The sequence below is a fragment of the Polypterus senegalus genome, chromosome 4 (genome assembly GCF_016835505.1).
Source record: "Polypterus senegalus isolate Bchr_013 chromosome 4, ASM1683550v1, whole genome shotgun sequence".
NCBI classification, from domain to species: Eukaryota; Metazoa; Chordata; class Cladistia; order Polypteriformes; family Polypteridae; genus Polypterus; species Polypterus senegalus.
In genome coordinates, this window is record NC_053157.1 from 7,292,684 (window position 1) to 7,303,023 (window position 10,340).

The following is a 10,340-nucleotide window of genomic DNA, read 5'->3' on the forward strand; positions in this document are numbered from 1 at the left end:
AGCGAAAAGAGATCGAATATATTGTTTGAATTTAAACTTTAAGTCGGAGACTTGCAGATTGTCAGATAGATAGATAGATAGATAGATAGATAGATAGATAGATAGATAGATAGATAGATAGATAGATAGATAGATAGATAGATGTGAAAGGCACTGTATAATAGATAGATACAGTGGTGTGAAAAACTATTTGCCCCCTTCCTGATTTCTTATTCTTTTGCATGTTTGTCACACAAAATGTTTCTGATCATCAAACACATTTAACCGTTAGTCAAATATAACACAAGTAAACACAAAATGCAGTTTTTAAATGATGGTTTTTATTATTTAGGGAGAAAAAAAAATCCAAACCTACATGGCCCTGTGTGAAAAAGTAATTGCCCCCTGAGCCTAATAACTGGTTGGGCCACCCTTAGCAGCAATAACTGCAATCAAGCGTTTGCCATAACTTGCAGTGAGTCTTTTACAGCGCTTTGGAGGAATTTTGGCCCATTCATCTTTGCAGAATTGTTGTAATTCTGCTTTATTTGAGGGTTTTCTAGCATGAACCACCTTTTTAAGGTCATGCCATAGCATCTCAATTGGATTCAGGTCAGGACTTTGACTAGGCCACTCCAAAGTCTTCATTTTGTTTTTCTTCAGCCATTCAGAGGTGGATTTGCTGGTGTGTTTTGGGTCATTGTTCTGTTGCAGCACCCAAGATCGCTTCAGCTTGAGTTGATGAACAGATGGCGGACATTCTCCTTCAGGATTTTTGGTAGACAGTAGAATTCATGGTTCCATCTATCACAGCAAGCCTTCCAGGTCCTGAAGCAGCAAACAACCCCAGACCATCACACTACCACCACCATATTTTACTGTTGGTATGATGTTCTTTTCTGAAATGCTGTGTTCCTTTTACGCCAGATGTATCGGGACATTTGCCTTCCAAAAAGTTCAACTTTTGTCTCATCAGTCCACAAGGTATTTTCCCAAAAGTCTTGGCAATCATTGAGATGTTTCTTAGCAAAATTGAGACGAGCCCTAATGTTCTTTTTGCTCAACAGTGGTTTGCATCTTGGAAATCTGCCATGCAGGCCGTTTTTGCCCAGTCTCTTTCTTATGGTGGAGTCGTGAACACTGACCTTAATTGAGGCAAGTGAGGCCTGCAGTTCTTTAGACGTTGTCCTGGGGTCTTTGTGACCTCTCGGATGAGTCGCCTCTGCGCTCTTGGGGTAATTTTGGTCGGCCGGCCACTCCTGGGAAGGTTCACCACTGTTCCATGTTTTTGCCATTTGTGGATAATGGCTCTCACTGTGGTTCGCTGGAGTCCCAAAGCTTTAGAAATGGCTTTATAACCTTTACCAGACTGATAGATCTCAATTACTTCTGTTCTCATTTGTTCCTGAATTTCTTTGGATCTTGGCATGATGTCTAGCTTTTGAGGTGCTTTTGGTCTACTTCTCTGTGTCAGGCAGCTCCTATTGAAGTGATTTCTTGATTGAAACAGGTGTGGCAGTAATCAGGCCTGGGGGTGGCTACGGAAATTGAACTCAGGTGTGATACACCACAGTTAGGTGATTTTTTAACAAGGGGGCAATTACTTTTTCACACAGGGCCATGTAGGTTTGGAATTTTTTTCTCCCTAAATAATAAAACCATCATTTAAAAACTGCATTTTGTGTTTACTTGTGTTATATTTGACTAACGGTTAAATGTGTTTGATGATCAGAAACATTTTGTGTGACAAACATGCAAAAGAATAAGAAATCAGGAAGGGGGCAAATAGTTTTTCACACCACTGTAGATGTGAAAGGCACTATATGATAGATAGATAGATAGATAGATAGATAGATAGATAGATAGATAGATAGATACTTTAATAATCCCAAGGGGAAATTCACATAATCCAGCAGCAGCATACTGATACAAATATTCAAAAATTAATTTAATAATTTAATTAATTAATTAATTATTCATTACTTTAAATTAAATAGTAATAAAAATGAAAAAAAATAAAAATAAAAAAGCAGGCAATAACTTTGTATAATGTTAACGTTTACCCCCCTGGGTGGAACTGAAGAGTCTCATAGTGCGGGGTCTCCTCAGTCTGTCAGTGGAGCAGGACGGTGACAGCAGTCTGTCACTGAAGCTGCTCCTCTGTCTGGAGATGATCCTGTTCAGTGGATTCTCCATGATTGACAGGAGTCTGCTCAGCGCCCGTCGCTCTGCCACGGATGTCAAACTGTCCAGCTCTGTGCCTACAATAGAGCCTGCCTTCCTCACCAGTTTGTCCAGGCGTGAGGCGTCCATCTTCTTTATGCTGCCTCCCCAGCACACCACCGCGTAAAAGAGGGCGCTGGCCACAAACGTCTGATAGAACATCTGCAGCATCTTATTACAGATGTTGAAGGTCGCCAGTCTTCTAATGAAGTATAGTCGGCTCTGTCCTCTCTTTCACAGAACATCAGTATTGGCAGTCCAGTCCAATTCATCATCCAGCGGCACTCCCAGGTATTTATAGGTCTGCACCCTCTGCACAGTCACCTCTGATGATCATGGGGTCCAAGAGTGGCCTGGTCCTCCTAAAATCCACCACCAGCTCCTTGGTCTTGCTGGTGTTCAGTTGTAGGTGGTTTGAGTCGCACCATTTAACAAAGTCCTTGATTAGCTTCCTATACTCCTCCTCCTGCCCACTCCTGATGCAGCCCACCATATCAGTGTCATCAGTGAACGTTTGCATGTGGCAGGACTCCGAGTTGTATTGGAAGTCTGATGTATGTAGATTGATGATTAATAGATTAGTGTTTCTTCCCAATGAAGAGGCGTATCCGCGAGAAATAAAAGATGAGATTGTTGTTGACCCCGGACCGTCTCGCGGGGACCTTTAACATGAGATTCTTTCAAGTCACGCCCTACTTACAGCCATTTTCAAATGAGATCACAGACATCTAAACCCCCCGGGTTCGCTTCTCGGGTCCTCCCTGCGTGGAATTTGCATCTTCTCCCCATGTCTGCGTGGTTTTCCTCCCACAGTCTAAAGACATGCAGGTTAGGTGCATTAGTGATCCTAAATTGTCCCTGGTTTGTGTGCCCTGCGGTGGGCTGGCACCCTGCCCAGGGTTTGTTTCCTGCCTTGCGCCCTGTGTTGGCTGGGATTGGCTCCAGCAGATCCCCGTGACCCTGTGTTAGGATATAGCGGGTTGGATAATGGATGGATGGACTTCTAAATTTTCAGTCATGTAAAGGCTTTTATCAGACACACGTCCTATGTAATCCGCTCTTATAAATACTTTCTAGATGACACGTCAACGACTAAGCGAAGAAGAAAGAGCAGCGCGTGCCGATCACACGACAAGCCAGCAGCTGATCGCTGTATTTGTTTCCCATTGTATCACCGTTTAAGAGGGGGTTTCAGAGGAGCGGCCGCGTCTCCTTGTGGTGCGTTCAGCCCCCTTCTTCACAACGAGAGCGGAAGAGAAGTGGCTGGCAAGTAGCACTGGCCGGAAAGAGGGGTGGGCTAAGCAGGGGGCACATGTGGTATAGCGGGTCCACCATTCAAGTGAAAAAGGCCACTTTTTAAATAAATAGTCGCCGCACTCGCGGCTTAGAGAGGGTAGTGTGGCGGAGCGGTACCCGGGTGATTCGTGATGCGGACGGTCCTCTCCTCGCTTAAGTGCACAGTTGAGGAGTCGTCCACATCACTAATTGATCCCGGGAGCTGCTAATTGCCACACCTGATCCACATCCCTGTGATAAATAATAGAAGTGTGAGGTGGCTAAAAAGGGAGAGAACAGAAAAGGAAGAAAAGAAAAAAAGACAAACGGAGGTTACAGGAGGAGAAGAAGAAGGCAGAAAGCCGGCGAGCGAGCGAGCGAATGTGCTGTCTGTAGAGGACAGTGAGCCCTCGTGGGGTGTTTGGCCGGCGCCTCGGGAGCGGTCGGTAGTGAGGAGCAGGAGTGACCGGCCGGGAAGGCAGCGGGAGTCGGGACTTGGGTAGTGAAAGCCCCTGAGCGAGCGCCCTGGTCGCTGGGGAGCCCAAGTCACGGCCTGGTGAAGCCCCCCAGAGTCAGAGATCGGCGAGGTGAACAGACCAGCAGAAGAAGGCAGAGAGAAGGTCAGCTGCAGGCAGGGTGGCATCGCCTGGACAGGAGAAGCAGGGGGGTCACCAGTAGAAAGAAGGCACCGGGATCTGTTTTGAAAAGGACGGCTTCCAGCCTTTGTTTTAACCTCCGTCAGTTCACTCGCTTTATTGGATTATTTATTGAAACATTTCTGAAGCGCTGCACTTTGGACGCTGTTTGGTTTTTGTCGTTTTAAATAAATCATCCCTTTGCTTCATCGTTACAGCTCACTGTCCAGCCCATCGGTGACATTACTGGCGGTGAAGCAAGATGGGAGCCATGGAGCGGAACCCGCACCGTCACAGCACAGCCCCCTGGTTGTTTAAAAGAAAGAAAAATACATTTTTTTCCCATGACGTTATCTCCCACCCGTCCGTCGGCTTCAGAGGTGTGCCGGGCAACGTGCCAAGGCTTTATACTCTTCCTCCGTGTGCAGGCCACAACTTGGGTGACTCCTGCCATTCCAAACATGCCGACATTGTGTGGTGCTGCGGGTCCACAGCCCCCATCAGGAAGGCCAGTTTTAAATAAATAATCACCGCACTCACCGTTTCCTGCCTTGCACCCTGTGCTGGCTGGGATTGGCTCCAGCAGACCCCCGTGACCCTGTAGTTAGGATATAGTGGGTTGGATAATGGATGGATATAGCAATTTAAATATATATTATATAAAATACCAACTGTGTAAGCACAAAAAGTATTGAAATCGTCAGAACTACTCTGGGCGTCTCTCTGCGATGAGGATTCGTGTGGCCGATGTGCTCGCATCGTTTGTGTATTAGCAGCTAAGCGACTGTCTTTCTTAGGAGGTCCTCAGTGTACTGGCATCGCGTGCGTATCCTCAGAGCTGCCGCCCTCACCCCGACTCTACGTCTCACTTCCGGGCCGGACAGACACACACGCTGCCATGCATAGACGTTTATATATAACATATATCTTTATAAACTGCTCAAAAAAAATTAAAGGAACACTTTGAAAACACATCAGATCTCAATGGGAAAAAGAAATCCTCCTGGATATCTATACTGATATAGACTGGGTAATGTGTTAGGAACGAAAGGATGCCACATCGTTTGATGGAAATGAAAATGATCAACCTACAGAGCCCTGAATTCAAAGACGCCCCAAAAATCAGAGTGAAAACATTATGTGGCAGGCTAGTCCATTTTGCCCAAATTGAATTGCAGCAACTCCAAATTGTACGCAGCACTTTGTATGGCCCCTGTGTTCTTGTATACATGCCTGACAACATCGGTGCATGCTTCTAATGAGATGACAGATGGTGTTGTGGGGATCTCCTCCCAGATCTGGACCAGGGCATCACTGAGCTCCTGGACAGTCTGAGGTGCAACCTGGTGGCATTGGATGGACCAAAACATAATGTCCCAGAGGTGTTCTATTGGATTTAGGTCAGGAAAGTGTGGTGGCCAGTCAATGGTATCAATTCCTTCATCCTCCAGGAACTGCCTGCATACTCTCACCACATGAGGCCAGGAATTGTCGTGCACCAGGAGCCACTGTACCAGCATAGGGTCTGACAATGGGTCCAAGGATTTCATCCTGATACCTAATGGCAGCCAAGGTGCCTTTGTCAAGCCTGTAGCGTCTGTGTGACCCTCCATGGATATGCCTCCCCAGACAATCATTAACCCACCACCAAACTGCTCATGCTGAATGATGTTACAGGCAGCATAATGTTCTCCATGGCTTCTCCAGACCCTTTCACTTCTGTCACGTGCTCAGGGTGAACCTGCTCTCATCTGTAAAAAGCACAGGGCACCAGTGGTGCATCTGCCAATTCTGGTATTCTATGGCGAATGCCAATCGAGCTGCATGCTGCTGGGCAGTGAGCTCAGGGCCCATTAGAGGACATGGGGCCCTTGGGTCACCCTCATGAAGTCTTTCTGGTTGTTTGGTCAGAGACATTCACACCAGTGGCCTGCTGGAGGTCATTTTGTAGGGCTCTGGCAGTGCTCATCCTGTTCCTCCTTGCCCAAAGGAGCAGATACTGGTCCTGCTGATGGGTTATGGACCTTCTATGGCCCTCTCCAGCTCTCCTAGAGTAACTGCTTGTCTCCTAGAATCTCCTCCATGCCCTTGAGACTGTGCAGGGAGACACAGCAAACCTTCTGGCAATGACACGTATTGATGTGCCATCCTGGAGAAGTTGGACTACCTGTGCAACCTCTGTAGGGTCCAGGTATCGCCTCATGCTACCAGTAGTGACACTGACTGTAGCCAAATGCAAAACTAGTGAAGAAACAGTCAGAAAAGATGAGGAGGGAAAAATGTCAGTGGCCTCCACCTGTTAAACCATTCCTGTTTTGGGGGTCATCTCATTGTTGCCCCTCTAGTGCATCTGTTGTTAATTTCATTAACACCACAGCAGGTGAAACTGATTAACAACCCCCTCTGCTACTTAACTGACCACATTAATATCCCAGAAGTTTCATTGACTTTATGCTATACTCTGATTAAAAAGTGTTCCTTTAATTCTTTTCAGTAGTATATACATATATGGCTGTTCAAGTCACAAAGACAGAGCGAGTCCCAAAAATAGTTGCGATGCCAACCTGGCCAACTCTATTTAATTCCAAAGCACCAGGGGGCGCGGTGGTGGCGCTCAAACATAAAGAATGCTGGCAGTTGCCTCCAGTTTGCCCTCTGGTGGTCGTTCTGAGTGTCAGCTGGATGGTAACGCACATACAAGACCTCAAGATCACCAGAGAAGAGGGTGGGTTACGGCTGATTTCACCCTACAGTATTTTTAGCTGACCAATGACGAACATGTGTACCAAGTTTCGTGACAATCGCTCCAGCCGTTCGGACGTGATGCTGGAACTTACAAACACAGACACACGTTGACTTTTATGCGTGTAGATTAGTTTGTCCAAATACTTTTGAGCCCCTGAAAATAGGGGGGCTGCAGGCGTAACAATGGCTGTCATTCCTAAACGGCTCATATGATTTTTTTTCTTGATCACACAAAGCCAACATTCTGCGAATCATGCCGACTGTCCTAAGACTTGGAGACCCGACTGACTGCATGCTGGTGCCGAGCCGCCGACTGCTCTGTAGCCAAAACTTCATGGACGTCGTCGCTACAGGAGGCCATTGCAGTGAAAGTTCGACTCGTCCGCCTGGACCAGCAGCTCGTCTCCCCTCAGCCCCCATCTGGCCGAGGACCCTGACGTCAGACTCGAGGGACTTGCTTGGTGGTGTGGTCAGATGCAACCAGGACTGCCAACGCTACTCCAGCGTGATGGCAGCGCGACGCTGTGGAGGTGCCGTGAATCTTCTTAAGACTGATGGAAAAGCAGATGGGACAAACCAGAAGAGAACCTGCAGCCTGGGAGAAGGTCCACACCTTCCAGCGGGACAACATTGGAGTGGCTGTAAAGTGAAAAACCAGGCGAGTCAAAGCCCCCCAATCTCAACCCCACCGAGAACCTGAATGACCTGCAGTAAGAACAGGGGGGGCAGAGCGGGGTCACAGTCACCCCACAAAGGCTTGTGACAAACGTATCGAGTGGCGGGTATGAATACGGACGCAGGCGGACTTTTTGTGACGTTTGTATTTTTCAGAAGCGCAACACGGACAAACGGTTGTCGCTAAAAACGTCTTGCGACTGTTAAAATCCAGAGGCTGGCGAGGACGTCCCAAGGGGATCGATACGTTTTTTTGTGTGTTTTCTATAATCTTGTGAATCTGCACGTGTGTCCTGAATATCAACAAATAAATGAATAAAGGTGGCCTGGTGGCGCAGTGTTTAGTGCTTGTATCTAAAACCTGAAATGTCTGCTTTAGAGTGCCTGAATTTTCACTTCTTCTTCTTCTTCTTTTTATTTTGTTTAGATGTTGAAGCAGTCGAAAAGTTTGTCAAAACTCTGCCCAGCAGTCGCCATCTACCACTGAGCAGTAGCAGCATCCCCTGCTGTGACCCCGGCGCTGGCACAACAAAAGCCAGAGATTTCCAAATCCATCCAGAATGGGTGACTCAGCCCTGGCACACGGGGTACCTCCGCACCCGGGACGGCGGTCCCTTCAGATGTTAGACCCCCTGATGTGATGCCTGACTAGCGACCGAGGCCAGCTAATGAGCGGTGGGACGCCCACACCTGATTTTATAAAGCGCATTTCATGGAGGATGCGGCCGGAGCAGTTGGGTGAGACAGCAAAAGGGACGCCTGTGGCCTTCAGCCCCACGTGACCAAAAGTGCCCCAGAGTATAAACCAAATGGCGTCCAAATATAAAAGAGTTGTGGTGACACACAGATGTGACGTCCAAGACCAGTGGTGACCAGTACTGACTATGGGGGCTCAAACCAGTCAGCTGATGTGAGACTGAAGGACACCGTCCAACCTGCTCAATCCAGGTTGAGGGTCCCTTTGGCCTGTCTCTGTGAATTTTAGCGCAAGGGAGAGCGGGCAGGGTGCCAGTCCGCCACCTGGTCTCCACACACACACCATCACTGACTCTTTGAAAGGTGGGAGGAAAACCCAAAGTCCCCGGACAGAAGGCTACCTGGACATCAACAGGCTACTGGGTTTGACCCCAGGACACCAACTGGCCTGCTGCCCCCGAGTGTGAAACTAGAAACGGATTGAAGAAGTTAAAAGAATCAAATGCTGCTCAGTCACACCTCTTCCTCATCCTCCTCCTCCTCCGGACCCTCTTCCTACCACCATGTAAGGCAGGCTCTTCCACATTCAAATAAATGATTTTGATTTGACAGAATGCCTTCCTTCCACATACAATCATCAGCAGAATATCCTCTTTATTCCTTTAAAAGAGAGATGCCCACTGCCTGCCAACTCTGAATCGATTTAGGTGAGGCAGCGGGCTCTCTTTTAAATTAGACCCAGGAACTACTTCTGGGCGCTTGTCCAGGGCAGTCCTTCCCTGGCAGTGTCCTCTGGTGGCATCCAAAGACCTTGACAGGGCTGTGTTCCTGGACTCCGACTCCCATGCCACCCTGCTGGTGTCTTAATCTTAATCATTAGGGCCTCCCAGCAGCCGAGAGTCGAGGTCATTCTTGGTAGCGAGAACCAATCGGATCGCTCTCCGCTACCAAGATTCTACCAAGAATTGAAAGCACGGGCCAATCGCGGCCCGTATCGGCTACCAAGAATTGACCAATCGCGCCCCGTTTCGGCTACCAAGAATTGGCCAATGACGGCTCGCTCTGCTACCAAGAATTGACGAATCACGACTACCAAAACTCGGAGAGGGCGGGCCAACCTCTTGTCAGTTAATGTATTCTGCAAAAGCTTCTTCGAGTCGGCACACACACTAACGCTTCGCGATTTGCGTGCGCCTTTTGAACTGTCTAAAAATGTTACTCACTAGTGTCGGTTTGTGCAGATATATTTACGTTCACCTACACATGTTCTGAATGATTTTTTTAAACATTCTTGGTTAAGTTTCTTACATTTACTAAATATTTGTGCAACACGTGTAAAGACAGATATAATAATGTATAAATACAGTATAATAAACATTGAATTGTATAATCATAGTTTAATTTTACAGAGTGAGCTTTAAAAATACTAATATGAAGTGCTCATTAATTATAAAAATACAAATCATAGAGAAAATCAACTATGTGTACATATTTCCTACAAAAGACCCTTGGGAAGTCTTTCTGGTATATAAATATATATGTATATATATGTACCTGTAAAAACAAAAGATTGGTATGCTTTTTTAATACTTAACACTAAGTTATTCTTATAAAACAGACCTACACCTTTAATACTCAGATGATTCTACTCATGCTGTAGAATTGCATATATATTATAGATATACATGCTGTAAAATAGCATGCATATTATAGATATATATAGTTAATTATATATATATATATATATATATATATATATATATATTTATATATATATATATATATATTTATTTATATATATATATATATATATATATTTATTTATATATATATATTTATTTATATATATATTTATATATATATATATATATATATATACACTCAGCAAAAAAGAAACGTCCCTTTTCAGGACTGTGTATTTCAACAATAATGTTTTAAAAATCCAAATAACTTTACAGATCTTCATTGTAAAGGGTTTAAACAATGTTTTCCATGCATGTTCAATTAACCATAATCAATTAATTAACATGCACCTGTGGAATGGTCGTTAAGACCTTAACAGCTTACAGAAAGTAGGCATTTAAGGTCACAGTTCTAAAACGCAGGACACTA

At 45.8% G+C, this 10,340-nt stretch overlaps 1 protein-coding gene across 1 annotated transcript in view; it reads left to right on the top strand.

Annotated features, from left to right (window-relative positions):
- Window positions 1–8,837, top strand: part of LOC120527118 — a 30,528-nt gene extending 21,691 nt beyond the window's left edge. The window contains exon 7 of the mRNA XM_039750208.1: window positions 7,960–8,837. Coding sequence (XP_039606142.1) covers window positions 7,960–8,159 — 200 coding nt within the window. The 3' untranslated portion in view covers window positions 8,160–8,837. The remainder of the gene's footprint in view (window positions 1–7,959) is intronic.
- Window positions 8,838–10,340: the final 1,503 nt, after the last annotated feature.